The following is a 17,392-nucleotide window of genomic DNA, read 5'->3' on the forward strand; positions in this document are numbered from 1 at the left end:
AGGGTTTACTTGAAGCCAGGTGTGCATGGGAACTGTGAGCAATGCTTCCTTTAGTAGGGATGGAGAGCTAAAGTGAAACAAGTATTGCTGCTATTTAAAGAAAATAAATCTATCAAAACTTAGGAAGCTGGTAGTGAAAGCGTGGATAAGCCTGGTGTAGTCCAGGCACTCTGGGAAGTCACTTCTAGACATAGTTGCCTTGTGTCTTAATTCTGATCATGTAAAATCCCTGTTGTTCATCTTGGAGACAGCTTTGCCAAAGCAGAGCTTAGAAGTTGTGACTTGAATTACTAGGATCTAATTGTAGATTGAAAGTGAAGAGGGAACTAACATATACTAGGGAGCTGTACTGTAACTTATTTTGGAACTATTGAGAGCAGCTTAGGTGGAGCTTTAACCAAGGTTCCCACCTGCACTGGTAGTAACACTGCCTGATACAATAGTGTTTTCTGTTTTTTCTTTAAAAAGACTTTAAATTCTTGCAGGCTGAAATTCTGGAGCTATTTCAGGCTTGTTACTGGCTGTTTTTCTATACTTACAGAATATTGGTGCATATTTATAATACAGATAGTTAAAGTGCCTGTTTTCTGCCAACAGAGATTGAGTAGGGACTGCTTCAAGTACTACCTAGCTGATAATGGATAGTGTACCTTTTTTCATTGAAGCCCACAAAATTTACAGTCCCATCTGTATTGCTTCTGAGTGGGTCACACTGGAGATCCCCTAAAACATCCTGCTAAACTTAAGGTGCTTAGAAGCTGTTCTGACAGGCTGAAGAGGATTGAGCTCTTCAGACTCCTCTTCAGACAAGTTCTGAAGTCTCCTCTTCAGACAAGTTCACTGAAGTAGCTCGCTAGAGATTCTCAGGCACTCTCCCCTGGAGATTCCAGGGGAGGAGGGCACAGGCCAAGTATTCTGTTGCTTGTGCAGACTGCACTTTGCATTTTTAAAATTCAGTGATCAGCCCATGAGAATTCTGCACTGTAATTCTCCAAAGGTAGTACTTAGCTCCTGCTCTGCTGCATGTTAAACTACTATAAAGAGGGGAGGGAAGGGGAAGACGGAGTAGTTCAGAAACATGGATGTGTAATGGCTGCTATGATTCAGAAGTTGGAGCCCAGTGATGGCCATCATGGATGCTACTGGCTGAGAATGTGGGAGGCACTAATCTAATGCAGGAAACTTGACTTAAATGGTAAATGTTGCTTTTTTAATATTTATTTTTCAACAAATAAATCTTCATTTCACTTCATGCTCTGGGGCTTGTTTCTTCCAGCACAGTATGTACACCAAAATGCTGCAAAAAAGTACAGACCAAACAAACAATGCCTGCTGGAATAGAAAATGCCATGGGGTGGAATGGTGCGACCTGTCTTTTGAAGGGAAAGAAGCCTCAGGGTTTGGCTTAATTTAACCATTAATTTTCCTCTATAAACCACGGACTTGTTCCAGAGAAGCCAAAAGAACATTAAAAAATAGGTCAGGAGAGCAGCTGTGGGAAGAGGAGGATGGCTAAACACAAAAAGGTAAAGTGGTTTTGAGGGAAACTGGCAGTTAGCTACAGCAAGACAGAACCTTCTCTTCTCCATTTTGTATTCTGAAATCTCCTTTAGCCTCACTGCTTTACCATGGTTGCTGATGAAAAACTAAAAGCCTAGTGGTAAAGGCTGTTTTTAAGCATTTAAAGCCACCTTTAGTAATCAGTTTAAGTCTCTTCAGCAAAAGCAATGATGTGAGGAATGTTTCCCATGCAGCTCATGGAAGCTGGCCTTTAGTAGCAATAATGCATTTAAACACTGAGCAGTTAAAGTACCTGTCTTAAAGATTGTAGGCAGAAAGACTTAGTGCAGTAAGTTTTATAACCCTTTGACTGACTCCTCTCACCCTTTTCAGGTGAAGATTGCCAGGCAGCAGAATTAAAACCTAGTCAGACATTGTATTAAAGAAGCAGTATACAGAGCAAAGGTGTGCCAGCATGTGAATCGCTTTAAGAAAACAGTACCCTGCACCACTTCAGCAACAAACAAGAATTGCAGTAAGGAGAATGTAATACATATAGTTGAGGAAAGATGAGCTAAACCCTGTTACAGATTCCTCTGTAGTAGTACTCCAGTCTCGCAGCTTCTTGGATTGTTACCCCTAAATCATGCAGGACCGGATTTGGCCTGTTTTGCTTAGTGTATGAAATTTTAAGCTTTCCAAGTATAGATGTTGGGCATTCAGGGAACTTTAAAGCACATACAGCTAAGGAGAGAGGTGGAAGAATCATGCTTCTAGATTATTTGATAATTCACTGAAATGTTTATAATACCAAAGCTGACTGACTTCAGAGGACAAGGTTCCTATTTCTATGTTCCACACAAAAACTCCCCAAAAGCTAACTAAAATACTGTGATATGTAAAAAGCAGTATTAATTACTACTGTGTTGAACTGATTTTACCTCCATCTTTGATTTTACCTCCAGCTTTAGCATAACTGTAAACTACTATGAAATACTAGAGTACGAGAGGAGATAGAAAAGTTGTATTTGGATGAATTTTAGGATTACACATGCAAATTTTTTGTGTTGGCTGGTTGGTTTTATGGGCTGTTTTTGGTGGCTGTGGGGTTTTGTGGTTTGTTTCTTTCTGGGTTTGTTGTGGTTTTTTTAATTTTTAAATTGGCACATTTAGCAGTAGATTGTGGAACAGGTAATAAAGGAAGCCTTCCAAAGATGAAAGCAGCAGCCATTTTGCCAACTTCATCCTCCCATTCACCCAGCTTCACTTTTTCATCTCTATGCCATAGAGATCACAACGCTTCTGGCTTAAAATAGGAATCTCTTGACGTATTTCTGCAAGTTTCTTCAGATCTGCAGGGGAGGAGAGAAAGAGCTATTAGAACAACAGTCAAACAGGACAACTCCTGACTTGCTCTGGGGTAAGGCAGGGAAAAGAGCAGCTTTCATGGAGAATGGGCCTGCAGGGCACTGCAGCTAGGCAGAAGGACTGAAGGAAACCTCGACTTTGCTCTTTCCTGAGGTGGCAGCTTCCTCATAAGGAAGGATACAGGAAGAGGGTAGTCAAGGTCTGCTTGTTCTTGCTTTCATCTAGCAACACAGAAGGCATCAGGCACTGCATCATTTAACTGCATGTGCAAGCCTACAGCCTTACAAAACTGTCTCTCCTTAGTCTCATGACCTGTGCTCAAGAAAAAAAGCAGAGAAATAAAAAAAGAACAAAACCCAAACCCTTTACCCTTACCTATATCTGTGTATAAAACTGTTTCCTCAGCCCCAGCTTTGGCTATGACTTCACCCCTGCAAAATGAAGCACATTTGTTCACAGCATTAAAAGAGGCCTCAAGGCATCAGTCCAGTTGGAGCTGTTTGTACAAAGTGGAGTTTCTTCCCCTATGTCTACAGCTGTAAAGATAGGCTGTCCTAGAAATAGCATTTCGTGAGTCTGGCATGACGGAAATGGCTTTCAGGCTTCATGTGTGATACATATTATATGTGACATATGCATACTTTACTTAACACAAGGGTGTTTCCAGGCATCAGGAATCATGACAAAGGTAACTATAAGACCCTGTGCATGTCAGCATGAAATATACCTCAAGGGGCAAGAAACAACTTCACCAGGGGCAACCACATGTGGCAAAGACTTAACCTCTTCTCCTTTCAGATCCTGCTGGCTTTTAAGAGGAGTATACTTTTTCTCTGCATAAGCTACTGAATGTTATTTATCCTGTCTCCCACTAGGTGTTCTGTGACTGCTTTCATTATACAAAGTGAAAAGTTCAAGACACAGATAAAGCTTTTCTTACTTTGCAGTCATCTGGACAGAATAAATCATCAGTGGATTGCTTTGGAAAGAGAAGTCGCTGCTTGAAGATTTGGTCACTTTTACCTCCTGGGCATCTGTGTGACTTCTGCTTAAGTCAGAATACGTTTCTTGCCTAGCTGAAGACGTTCTTTTTTATGTCAAAGCAGTGTTATTTGGAGAAACTGAATAGTTTTGTGTAAGTAAGTAATTTAAGATGGTTCAGTTCTGCAAAGAGAATTATCATACTGCATAGTACATAATGGACTGAACTTCAGGAACAAGTTGAAAAGGTCAGCAATTTAACTAATGCTAAATGCTAGATTTAAGTACCTTTCTTGCTACCAAAAAGAATACATACTGTTAAACTAGTTTCGGTTTCCTTCTCATTTTTCAGTCAGTCTTAAAGCCTGCTTTTGAAAATATAGGCTTAAGTCTTAGGTACTTCTTACCAAGAACTTGACATTTTGAAGAGTAATTGGAAATGTGGCACTGAAGTGTTATGACCAGGTAAAACTTACCTTTTAAACAAGAAAAGGTGGGGTTTTGTTTTTGTTTTGTTTTCTGAACTTACCACGGATTTACTACAGTGCTGTGGCCCCAGGCAACATAGGATGCTTTTTCATCTCTAGCAGGAGATACGGCAGCTACGTAGACTTGATTATCAACAGCTCTGTGTTCACAGGAAAATAATGGAAAGGGGAGAAAAAAGTGAGTAGATGTTTTTAAAAATACCACCGATTTATTAAGCAGAAGAGAAAGAATTCACTCTGAAGGACAAGCTATACATCCTTTTAAGGAGTAGCAATATTGTAATTGATATAATGGTCAGAGAAAGCTGAAGACTCTAGCACCTGCTCCAGAGTTAAGCGGGTAGAATGTAGCAAAGTTGATTGAAGCTGACCAAATGAATAAGTAATACTGCATTCGGGAATCTCAGAGTCTACTTCTATCTGTAGTTAGACCAGTTATCAAACTGTTATCAGCACTTCGGTCTAGAATTTGTCTGTGAGGGGTGCTCACAGAGTCATGGGGAAAAGGCCCTTGAAAGGGTGTAACTGCATAGAGGCTGACAGGAGTGAAGGATAAGCATTTACTGCTTTTCTCCTTGACAGCAAAATCGTTTTGGTGTCCCATGCAAGGCTTGAGGAACAGCAGAGCTCTGATAGCAGAGTGGCCCTGCAGCACCACTCCTGGTGTATAGTGTGATTTGGAACACAACAGTTGGGTTCTGTGTGCTAAAGCTCCCTCTGGAACAGGAGGATAAGCTGTTATTTGTTCTTACCGCCCCCTTTGTAGCAGTTCCCAATGGGCTGGTCCTGTTGTCAGGTTAAAAGCTCCTGGATAGATCAGCAGCTGGCAACCTTTAGTAAAAGAAAATTAGAACCAAACCATGATTAAGGGGAAGATGATGTACCCTAGAGTGGTCCTTCACATTGAGACTCAAGGCAAGGTTTCTTACAGTATCGCCCAAAATGGAACCAGAGCCTGTCCATGTTTACACAGGTAGTTACTTATGTCAGCAAAGCCCTGTGATACATTACCGAAAGTGGGGATATCCCCATCTCCATTGGCAAACATGTATCAGGAAATGGCTGTTAATTTGCTCAAGGAGAACAGACACTCATTTCAATAACAAACCCTCAGCCACAAGAAACATTCAGTGTTACTGGGTGCAGGTAAGAGTGCCTGATCACATACAGTAGGTACCACCCTGAAACGGCTCGGCACAGTTCAGACCGTATGGCTAACTGTGCTCCATTAGGTGACCCAGCCTCACCTTTCTGTCCGTAGACTTGAGCCATCTCAGCAAATCTGATATCATAGCAGATGCCCAGGCCCACTTTACAGTATGCTGTTCTCAAAATACAAGAGACAACAGTCATATTACTATCAGAAGTACATGAAAGCAATCAATACTCCCTGCCAGTTGTTATTTTACATGTCTTACAGTAACAAGAAAAGCTGTATTTAAATGTGTATCCTTATCTGTAACAAGCACTGGCTATTTGTGGGGGAGAATTCATGCTTCATGATGACAGGAAAACTGTGAGAAGCAGTCTATCCTTCAAAACCAGCCATTTCCACAAAATCATGTTAATGCAGGTCTGTGTGTAATGCCTCTCTGTGTGTAATGTCTCTCTGATTTAGCTGCAGGTTTTCCATTTGTTTTCTTCTCAAGAAAAAAAAGCACTCGCTGCTCTTCATGGACTAAAGAATGTAGCTGATTCAAGAATGCTGGAATAGGATTTACAGTCTCCATTATTGTATCATCCTCACATGAAACAATTTGCCAGTGTAGCTGTTTGCTACATATATTCTTTTTCAAGGCATGTTCTATAGGAACCATTTTAAAGATGTAACTGCTATTAAAAAAAAAAATACAGTAACTTCTCTTTAGCAAGTCAATAGGACTGTTATTTATTAACAGAAGTGCCATGATGTATGCTTCAACCCTTTCTACTCTGTCCTTCAGCAATCACTTGCTCCAAACAACACTGCCTTTCTAACAGTTTCAGAAGTGACCTACGCACTTGGAGCAAACTTAAACAGTATTTGCCATGGTTTTCAAATGCCTGCTGTAAATCTGTTTGTTAGTCTAAAAATCCATTGCTGGGTTGACAGTGAATCCATGACAGGGAAGAAAACTCCTGTAGTGTTTCTGTGGTAGAAGTCCTTACAGAAAGGGCTTGTCTTATACTCACGAGTATCAAACATGGAGAAACTATTCCCTGGACTCAGTGTTTCAGACTCTTTGAACTGTATCTTCCCAGGAACATTAATGTCAAACAAATGAACCTGTAATTATAGTATGATTAATAACAATTTCTGTTCTTGGTACTTCGGCCTCTTTCTATTGGGCATGTGTTTTCTAGTTACCATTATCCAGACTTCTCTTTTGTCAGGATCTCAACTAAACATTGCTTAAGATTGTGAAATCTGCTAAAGATGATTTAAAGCAGGCTTTTTCTTTACAGAAATATACATGTCTGAAGGTATTTGGGGAGAAAAAAACCCAACCCTCCCCAACCACCCCCAACCCTCCGAAACAAACCCAACCCAGTTTTCCCAGCATCTGGGAAAAGCCAGTTATGACTTCTTCATTTTGCCATCCTTACCCAGAACAAATTTATGACTGCCTTTGGAAGGGGTGTTTACTTGTCCCAAATAAAATTCGCATGCAGTTTTACTGGCAGTACACAGCTTATTATTAATGCAAGATTCTACTATTGCCCATCACCTTCAGGCACAGATAAAATAATTTGTGTAACACTGCTGAGAAACCTTCTAATGACAACATTCTGCTATTTTACCTTCCTGTGCTTTGCCAACATTGCACCATCAGGCCCAAAGACAGCACATGTATTATATAGCTTTCCACCATCCTCTTCTGGAATGGATCCTTTATAAAGATGAGAACAAAGATTCCACTCAATGTATTATATGGAATTATGATCCAGTGGCATTAATAGACATGGCCCATTTTTTCCCTCAATGAGACAGGTTACCAAGAGTAAACTACCTCCGACAAGATATATGCTGCACTCCTTTGCAACTTCTGAGAGCTTTTGTGTTGATTCCCCAGGGATCTTCTCTGCATACTCCTTAAAGTATTGGGTTCCATAGGGAGAATTAAAGCATTCCTGGAATTCAGGAAAAAAAACCCCAACAGTTAAAATCCAAAAATCCAATAACACCGCCGCAAAGATATGTACTTGATCTTTTTAACTCTTCTTCATCACTGTTCTCATTCAATCTTTAGTTACAGGAGTTTAGTTTACAGGAGCTCAATAAGCAAACCAGAAAGTATCTCAGGAGGCCAGAGAGACCTTTAAGAATTAGAGAAAATGCAGTAGGTTTGTTAGTGTGACTGCACGCCAAACAGAACGTGAGCTAGGAGTATCATGCAAGCTGCAAGTAACAAGACTAGCACATTTATCAGTCTAGACTCAGCAAGATCACAAGGGATGTTCTCATCAGAACAATGAGCCAAGTTCCACCTAGCTTATTTGACAGGTTACAAGCTAAATAAATTATCTCAAAACTGAGATGCTCGTGTCCACCCACAGCCCACGATGTCTTCATTTATAAAAAGACTTATGCAAAAGCATGCATTTCTCAAAATTACTTATTCTTTTGCTAAAAAAAAATAATAAAATAAATCCTTCAAACACCATTTCGTCACAACTGAACAGTGTCTTCTGTCCTAGGCTCAAGTTAAAGATTTGCTATCCCTCAGAACCAGGCATGTAATCTTTAGACAGTAAGATTAACAGAGCAGTTTAGATGTCTAAGCTACAAGGCTAAAAGCTATTTGAGATGTCCAAGATATCCAGAACTTTTACTCTGCACTATATTTAGCAGCTCTGTGAGGATGTGTGACACCCCCCAACACTTTTTTTGTCCCCTAAGGGAGTAAAGCTAAGGCCACAGATAGGCTATGAAACAGTACCAGCACCTACTCTTTGGCAAGCAATTCTCAGCCCAAGAATCTGCCTCAGTTGTTACCTCTGCACACTGGAAGTTGTAACAAAACACATCACATACCACTACCTGCCCCCTAAAAAATTTAAAAAAATAAAAAAAAAAAAATCAAGCTGTGAATAGCACAATAAAAATTTATGCCTTAACTGCTCAGGCAAACTTCCTAATAACTGCAGAGGATTCTACTGAGCTGAATAATTAAATCAAAATTGGATGGACTTTTTTGCCCCACATATAGTCACTAGGCCAAGCAAGATGCGAGCTCACCCACAGCAGAGTCTGTACACAGAAGAGGCAGAAGAGAAGTCTCTGCAGGTTGTCAAATGACCTCCCGAGGCTTTTGAAAATGCAGGCCTGAACTCCAAGGAAGTGAAAGCAATGCCAGCTGCCCCCACCTGCATCTAGCCCCTTGCAGTGTCAGTGAGGGTGGGACTGAAACCATGGGCTCAAGAGGACAGGCAGAGCTCTGTGCAAGCTTGTAGCAGCAGTGCATGCAGTTGCTCCTAAGCTGATGCTGGAACAAAACTGTAGAATGTCTGCACAGATGACCCACTTCTGTGCTCTCCAAAGTGGTAGAATACAGGGACAGATCTTTGAATGGCTTTCTATCAATTTCTAGATTTAAATGTATTCTGTTTTTATTTCTCTATCCAGAACCATTACAAATTGTTTTTCTCTCACAAATTTTTCCCGCTTCAGAAATTAAAAAATAAAATAAAATTAACACATCAAGGCTAACATGTCACAGGAAAACTGCCACATGCCTCTGCAGAAGTGTAGATTATATAGTCAGTGCAAGTTATTCTTTCTATAATGTGACTTAAAAAAAAAGTGAAGAGAACGTTTCATGCCCACATCTTAATGCCAGAGCAAAATTTACCTCCCAAAAGCCTGTGAAAAACTTGCCCTTGCTTTACAGGTTTTACTCTACAAGCATAGATTATCATTGGCAAAGTGAGTATCTCAACTAAATAGGTCTGGAAAACTCAATGTTTGTACATATGAAGAAACTAGCAAATAACAGATAATCTCTTTGGTTATTCTGGCTCTGCCAGAATAATCAAAGGTCACATTTGAAACACAAGAACTGTTAGCACAGAGGAACTGTGAAGGTTTGTCCTGCTGTGACAGCAGGGGGAAAACATTCTGACTGTAAAGCATTCAGACTAAAAGTTCACTCAGAGAAGAACTTTGCGCTTCTGAGTCAGATGCTGCAGGGCACAGGGGTAATGCATGTACCCCCAGGAAGAGAGGAAAAAGCTCCAAGCTGCACTGGGAAGGTTGCCTCCCTGCAGGCACCCTCATCTGTGTGAAAATTCAGCAAGGTGATCCTGACTGAAGTCCAGAAAGTAAATCAGAAATTATCAGTAATTTTAAGTGACTATTTATGATCCCACAAAAGGAAGTCACAAGAGAAATATTTTTTAATCATAATTCAGCCACAACTTACCTGTTAGAAATGTCTATCATGTTTCTCATGTACTATCTAATCTGGAACAATTACAGCAAAATGAGTCGCTGCATACCTGTTCTCTTTCATCTTCAAACCAACATACTTTAGCTGAAAATTGCCTTTCCTTACACTTGTAGCACAAAAGGCTTCTGCAAAGACTCAAACCACAGTGCCACTTTGGTGAAACCAGAACATACCAGTAACAGAACTACCTGGGATTTAAACCAGCAAAAACTTAACCAGATTCTTATAGCACAAGAAAAAAGACAGTACTTTCTTCTTCTTCCTCCCTCCCTCTTAAGTATGCCTCTAGACAGAAACCCTGCTCTTTTTTGTTTTTCTTATTTTGGAGCCTCATACAAGCATCTAAGCTATCCAGAGAGAAACGGGAATATATAATACATTAGTAACACTAGAAAGAGGTTTCCAAGGGTTTGAGTTACAGGTACTATATAGACCATGATCTGTACTCACAGGAAGAGCTACAACTTTAGCTCCTTTAGCTGATGCTTCTCTCACCAGCCCACAGGCTCGCTGAAGGTTCTCCGATTTAACAGCAGATACATGGAGCTGAATAAGAGCTAGGCGGAAGTCTAGTGGCAGAAAAGAAAAACTTGGTCAGCAGAATTCCCCCAGGAAAAAAAAATCTTCAAAATTTCAGTTCACTAATGAGCATTTAACAAAACGGATTTACTTACACATTGACATACGCATAAACTACTTCCACCTTATTTTGCAGTCCACCTATGACTCTGGAAACAGTCTCTTAACACAGGGAGAACATGCTACATGCTTCATGAGCCTTTTTGTTGTGCCCATCCCTGATGAGCACTGCATGTTCTAAAATGCTGCTAGCATTTGCCTATTTTATTTTTTTTTTTAATGAAAGGCTTCATAAAGAGAAGTATCCCAGTTTCACAGCACCTCTCTTCCCTGGAAAACTCCCATGTGATGCACTCAGAGATCACTATAATATAAAGAAAAAGCTGCAGGCAACACACAACCTCGCTAGTCAGGTAAACAGGAAGAACTGAATCAAGTGAGACTCTCAGTATTCGTCTTATTGAGTAAACAAAGCTTCACTGAGATTTTGAATAGATGTAATCATAGTTGGCTTCCAGACCTAGATAACCATACTGGGAATGTGCCTAAAACTTTCCCGTATTTGTTGCACATGTTCAGGGAAATCTGACACCAAAAGGATTTAAATTTTGGCATAAATTCACTTCTGAAAACGGACATAAAACAAAACCACAAAAAACAAACAAACAAACAAACAAACAAAAAAAAAAAACAAACCCCAAACCATCTACTAAGAAAAATCTTAACTTCCTTCTCATAATGTTTAAAACACCAGGAAGCCATGAAACTTATTTTCCCTACCCCTCAGTTTTGGAGTTTGTTAAAAGGGCAAAATTAAAGCTCAGCCACAACAGAATACATGCTTTTGTGCCCATAGTTTTGTTTAAAAACGATCAGATGCAGAAGTAACAAATACAGAGAAACATTCAACAGTGCTGTGGAGGCCCAGGAGCTCTCCTTCCAGGCTTGCTAAGCTGCTTCAAAAACTTCTTCAAAAGCAATTCTTAGAATAAGCTATAGCAGTGCAAACCACAACCAGATGAAAGTGTATCAGAGTAAAATAATAGTTCAAATTGTATCACCATGAAGCAGGGTTTTTAAAAACATCAGCAGCTACGCTTCTCGCGCTTGTTTCAGATCGCATCCCTCAACAAGCGGATCACTGCACCAGTGCCGGGAGACGCACCGACAGCGGCTCCGGGACTGACCAGCAGCAAGGCGGGCAGATCCCTCTGGCTATTTCCCACCCCAGCAAGGCTGGGGGGCAGCGCCCAGCACTGAGCCGCAGGACTGAGCTCCGGCAGCACCCGCCAAGTCTGCGGCCGCCTGGTTGCGTCCAGTCAGCGGAAGGTGAGGGCCCAGAGGAGACAAGACGCCGGCAGCGGCTAGGGGCGGCCCCAGCTGGCTGAGGACAGGCGGTGGCTCCGCAGAGCTCCAGAGCGAGCAGGGAAGCCGGCACTAGGCAGCGGCGCCTCTGACCGGCTGGGGCCTGGGACGGGAGGCCGGCGCCACGCCGGAGGGACAGGTTCAGTGAGTGCCACCCCGGCCCTTCTCCCCCACGCCGCTGGCCGGTGCCTACCCCGCCGGTAGGGAGGGACGGGCATCAGTGTGAGAAGCAGAAGACCCCTCCGCGCCCGCCATCACTCACTAGCCATGCCTGCGCGCACCGCCCGCATTCCCGAGTGTCCCGGCTCCCCCTCCCAGCGCCGGGCCTGCCGGGAAGTGTAGTCCGCCAGTGTCCCGGCGGGAAACGCGCAGGCGCGCTTCCTCCACAGTACCGGTGTTAAAACCGACCTTGTCCTGCCCTGAGACTTCGGCTCGTTCCTCGACCCGATTTCGCAGCGCTTCCCCACGGCAGCTTTGTCAGGCAGCGGTGCACGAAGGTTCAGGGGATGACGTATCTCGGGGCCCAAGTGCCGCTGAGGCTTTGTTGGGAGTACTGGTGTGGTGCCAAATCAGCACCAGCCTCTTGGTGCTCCACGGAGCACGTGTTAGGCTCGTTCCAAGAGGTCTGTACGAGTTTACAGCGAACTTACCTGGGAATCACCATCTTCCTTTACGAGAACAGAATCTCCTGAGCTACTACTAAAACTGCTAACTGCCATGCTGTTTTTATTACTAGCTTTAAACACAGAGTGCTCCCCTTTACTCAATACAGAGCACGGCTGCCTCGTGTGTTTATGTTACAATCTTGAGCTTTTTAAAAGCCAGTTAGAACTGCAGGTTCATGTTGCATAGAGGCAGTACTGCTCATGCAAAAGTATCTCCACGAGTTGAAAATAGATGAGAGCAGACAGGGCAAAGATGAGTAATCCAGAGTGATCCGTATCTTACACATGTGTAAAACCCACATGGTAAGGCCTAACAGGATCTAAACTGCAAGAACAGCAAGTAATCTTACATCTGGAGAAGGCAGTGTAAATAAAACTGCACCTCCAGAGTCACGAGTATTTTTGGTGGGTAATACATGTGAAGTTCTGTACGAATTCTCATACAGATCAGAATCTACAAGGATTTGTGAAAACTGAAGAGCCATCAGTGAATGCAGAAGCACTGACCCTGGCTACAAAACACAAAAGAGCTCCCATTTAGCAAGAGAGCTTACTCTGAAAAGAGTGGATTTTTCCTGTTACAGACCTTATTTTTATTTCAGCAAAACAGATTAAAATAAAAATCAAGCCCCCAGCAACACTGCAGCTGTCATCTCACATTCACCACCACAGACAGCAGTGCATGCACAACAAAACAAGGGGCTGCAAACCTCTGGCAAAACAATTAAAAAAAAAAAATTACTCCAAGATGGACAGGACATAGAAGAGCTTTTTCTTTTCAGAAACAGTCACTCCAGTACTATAATTGGAGTTTCTGCTTAGCAATACAGGTTTTGTAACGGACACACTAACTACAGATAAACATGCTACGAGGCAAGAGTAGCCTTTAAATTGTGGGTAGAGACACATAAAACAGCACTGAAATTATTCGTAGTTTGGACTGAGCTTTGTAAGATCAGGAGTCTGTTGATAACTTGCAGACTGTCTCAGAAAATTACAAATTGGATTATACATTCTTGGCTTGGATTATACATTCTTACACAGAAGAGATTCAAGAACTGATTTACTGTAGCTTTACTTTCTGTAGATCTGAAAAGGTCTGTATTTGTTGTCCTCAGAGAAGCATGCATGTTACCCACTTTCCATATTTAATACCCAAATACACCCGTTTAACAACTGAGTGTACTTTCCATATACCACCCTGCCAATGACTACCAGAATGCATTTTCCAACATTTTTATAATCTAAAAATACACTGGGAAGCCTGGAATTTATGCAGCAACCATTTCTATTTGACCATTTGTTACCTCATTTTGACCTTTCTATGAATGTTTACTATGGCTCACCCACAAGTATTTAGTGAAATTAGTCAAAGTCTGAATTCCAAAATACTTACATTAAGATGTCAATGACAGTAGCTCCCTATGATCCATAATCAGTTTCTTCCACTCCAAAGATCAAATTCACTTCCAGTTACAAAATACCGTTAGGAAAAACTGTTGATTCAGAGAACTCAAACAGTATGCAACTAAATGCTTTCAGGCAGAACAAGTTATGGTCAAATTGTACTGGTTTATTTACAACTGTAGTTTATAAACAGTAACACAAACATCTTTCCATGAAAAAAATCTCATTGCTGAAGTAGGCACAGAGTCAGAGACTCTTCAGGAAATTTTCAGAAGGGAGTAGGAAGAGGAAATTGGAATACAACAGCTTCTGGGCAAAACTACAAATAAGTGAGCACTACCCCAGGTGCAATTCATGCAAATATCTTCAACAGTTCAAGTTCTATTGGTGTGTATTCAGATACTAAAACAGAAAAAAAAAAAAAAGAGGAAAAAAAAAGAAAAAAAAATAAAAAAGGAGTTAGTCCCAGAATTAAGGTGCCCCAGCTTGATTCCAAGTAGAATAACTTAGAATGACTGTTTTTTTTTTATAAAGATCAGTTTCATTTTACCTCCCAATGCTGCATCAATTCACAGGTTTTCATTTTGGTAATTTCCACATCAGCCTCTAAAGATGCTATGCCTCAGCCATAAGGACATTCCTGTACTGAACTTACTTAACAAGAGAGCAGTTCTTGGAACAAGTGGAAAGCTGCTGATAAGCAATCACACAGTTGCTGTCTCTGAAACATTTACTAGTTTAGATGATGTTAGTTAAAATGCTTGGAACAATGAAGGCAACAGGTAATGAATACATTTATGACAGACATATAATGCTTGCATCTCTTCACTTTGTGTGCTCATTTTTTTGCTAAACACCTTCAACCAGCACATACTTCTGTGCTGAACTGAAGGCTGTTAAAGGTCTAATTATTATCTTACATATTCTGTTTCTGAGGAGCAAGGTAACTTGTTGTCAACTGTCACATTCTGTCAAGAAGCATTAACTTCCATTTCAATGCACACATTCATCTTTACAAGAGAAACAGCCTCAACCTATGAAATTTAAAATACTGCATAATTAAAAAAAAAAATAAAAATCACAACCCTGTAGTAAAAGCCTATGGTCCACACTTCGTTTTAGGATTTAAAAATACCCTACCAACATTTCAAATTATTTAACATAGTAGTGGATAAGACTTTTAAAAAAGTCAGTTTTATAAATTGCTTGCATTTTTTCCATTTATCTGCAGCCCAAGCTGGACTTAGCCATTTCTAATGAGAAGGATCCAGTACTGCTAGGATCTTTATATTCTGCTCATAAACCCAAGTATCAATCAGTCCTTGATACTACCCAGTAGGCAAAGTCAAATTTATATACTGTATGTAATGGAGACATTTTACTTTCAAGCAACAGTAATTTGAAATCCATTCTGTTTTCAACTGCTTCTCTGTATCTGGCAGTGCTTCTTTGCTTTAACATACTTAATGCAAGCCTAGCTGTATTTTCTCTTGCAGATGCAGATGACTCACATTAAAGCTGTATTAAAATTGAAACAAACTGACCTTTATAATAAGCATTTCTTGAAAACAAAACCAATATAATTAAAAAACTAAAAATCCCATTCAGAAGTTGATAATAATTTACCCTATCTTAAGCCTGCTACTCAGGCACTCCCATCAGCAAACAGAAAAATTCTCTTAAATTAGTACTGAGTTGGGAAACAGTCAGCTTGTGTCCACATACAGTATCTTGGTTGCCTCTTTATAAACCATTCTCTACAGAGTCTTTAGTTACTAACTCTCCAAGGCGTCCAATACTTTCATGATCTGTTGTTTTATGGCTTTGGTAGCATCACCTGCATTTGGAATCAAATACCTTAAAAAAAAAAAAGCCATCATTAATTCACTATAAAATTATTGAGCATTAATTCAATAATTCTTGCTTTGATTTTTCTACTGGCACAACCTAGGGGGAGGCAGGAGGGGAATATATTGAGATGAAAAATTACTGAGAAAGTAACATTTAATTCCCATTTATACTATGAAACGGTTTCATTCGTGAATTTAGAACTGTTGAGGAGTACTTCACAGGCCATCCTGGAAAGGAAAAGTTCTTCATTAATTGACAGTAGCATAGATCAGTGAGGTTAAGATCTCTATAGACAGCACTGTCTGACTGAAGCACAGCAGTCCTCGTATTCTATTTTTATTTTAATTCTCATAGATAGCTCTAGATTATTTATTTATGATACTCTCTCTTCTGGATTTGCTCCAGTCAACAAGGTGGTGATGAAGTAATTCAACAAGCAGCAAAGTTCTCTGCAACCTTTTCATTTATCTGTGTCTGACCTACTACCCAACTAATCTCATTCTAAGAGGTCAACAGGCATAAAACAACTTCTCTAGTTAGCTAGGAAACTCAGTTCCACTTCTTGTAAAACCAGAGCACCCCTGCACACTGTTCTCCCCAAAGAAAAGGATGAGAAAATGTCCAGCTGGTGTCACCAACTTGGTTAGTGCCAAGAAACAACAGGCTACACCAGCAAAAAACAAGCCCTACCTACCCATTCCTCTGACTTCCCCCAGCTTGAGCACACAAATGCTGCACATGACAATACCTAACTTTAAGGAACCAGGTTTCAGGGTTTCAGAGTTTTGAGGTTAGGCTTCTGGACTCCTCGTGCAGTGCATAGGAAGAGTCTGATGTCCCAGAAAAGACAACACAGAAGAAACACCACTTTCTTAAATGCCACTCTTCACAAATCCACACTTCTGGCTGCAGTACTGTCTGCTTTGTCTTCATTTAAGACATATAACAAAAATCCAAACCAGTTGTATGCATCCCATCCCCAGAAACTGTCCTTGCGTGGAGTTCCTCTCTGCTAGGTCTTGTAAACTCTACTCATTCTGCTGACTTTTTTCTAGTTCACATTTGAATTATCTATTTCTAAATAAAAACCTCACACTTTTCAACTAAATTATGGGAATTATAGCATGCCCCTGATTTCCTGTTGACAGTGTTCTGGATATTGTTAACGTCTCTGCTACTGAAATGGCTTACCTTTCAACTGCCAAAATTTCTATGCCTGAAGTACTGCTATTTCCATATTTAAAGGTGATCAGTTCTGGATGTTTCTTCTTAGATGTGATTTTCACTACAGAGTTGAGTGCCTGTCGAGACTGTATGTAAGCCAGTCCCTTTCGTGATGGAATCTCTCTCAAACAGTACATATGAGTTGCTGTTACTAGGAGATGACTTTAAGCAAAAGAAAAATACATGTTAAATTTGCTAATGAACTAAATATCAGCTTTTTAGAAAGCTAAATTCTACAAATAAGCTACTTAAAGAGAGACAGATGCAAGTTCCCAAATCCGACCATGACCAAGAGAAAGTCCATCATAATTTTCTGCTACCCAGATTCAACAGGGTTTGTACTCTTTGGGGAAGCCAAAGCATATTCTGCTCTTGCACGATTAACAAGATCACTAATTCTTAGGGGCAAGATGGGTACGTACTACAAGGCAAAAACAAGTAGAGAAGAAAAAAAAAAAAAAACACACGAGCCACAGGTACTTGGGTCTACCTGGTCGTGAAAAATAAGCCTATGTAGACTGAGAATACTTCTCTT

General features: G+C 40.7%; 2 protein-coding genes across 7 annotated transcripts in view; both read right to left on the minus strand.

Annotated features, from left to right (window-relative positions):
* Nucleotides 1-1,188: 1,188 nt before the first annotated feature.
* Nucleotides 1,189-12,079, minus strand: NIT2 (nitrilase family member 2). Of its 4 annotated transcripts, none has more exons than XM_065676564.1 (10): nt 11,973-12,079; nt 10,217-10,335; nt 7,328-7,448; nt 7,119-7,207; nt 6,510-6,603; nt 5,585-5,659; nt 5,090-5,168; nt 4,379-4,477; nt 3,244-3,299; nt 1,189-2,852 (listed from the first exon to the last, which is right to left on the minus strand). In XM_065676564.1, the coding sequence occupies exons 1-10, from the start codon at nt 11,998-12,000 to the stop codon at nt 2,764-2,766; spliced, it is 849 nt and encodes a 282-aa protein (XP_065532636.1). In that variant the 5' UTR covers nt 12,001-12,079; the 3' UTR covers nt 1,189-2,763. The 4 variants fall into 4 exon arrangements, with proteins under 4 accessions (XP_065532636.1, XP_065532637.1, XP_065532638.1 ...); XM_065676565.1 differs by having other exon boundaries at nt 11,904-11,994; XM_065676566.1 differs by lacking the exon at nt 11,973-12,079 and adding an exon at nt 11,407-11,490.
* A 1,848-nt stretch (nt 12,080-13,927) lies between these two features.
* TBC1D23 (TBC1 domain family member 23) overlaps nt 13,928-17,392 on the minus strand; it is a 39,215-nt gene continuing 35,750 nt past the window's right edge. For all 3 annotated transcript variants that reach the window (XM_065676574.1, XM_065676573.1, XM_065676572.1), the window contains 2 exons: nt 16,825-17,019; nt 13,928-15,639 (listed from right to left, as the gene is read on the minus strand). In XM_065676574.1, coding sequence (XP_065532646.1) covers nt 15,558-15,639; nt 16,825-17,019 — 277 coding nt within the window. In that variant the 3' untranslated portion in view covers nt 13,928-15,557. The remainder of the gene's footprint in view (nt 15,640-16,824; nt 17,020-17,392) is intronic.

This window comes from Lathamus discolor, chromosome 4, assembly GCF_037157495.1.
Source record: "Lathamus discolor isolate bLatDis1 chromosome 4, bLatDis1.hap1, whole genome shotgun sequence".
In the NCBI taxonomy this organism is placed as follows: Eukaryota; Metazoa; Chordata; class Aves; order Psittaciformes; family Psittacidae; genus Lathamus; species Lathamus discolor.

Bases quoted from the DNA above. Each gene is read 5' to 3' on its own strand.
- NIT2 (XM_065676564.1), bottom strand. From the start codon at position 12,000: ATGCGGGCGGTGCGCGCAGGCATGGCTA. The intron at 4,478-5,089 runs GTAAGAACAAAT...CTGTGAACACAG, and splicing joins GAACTGCTACAAAGGGGGCG to AGCTGTTGATAATCAAGTCT. The intron at 3,300-4,378 runs GTAAGTTCAGAA...TTCATTTTGCAG, and splicing joins AGCACTGTAGTAAATCCGTG to GGGTGAAGTCATAGCCAAAG.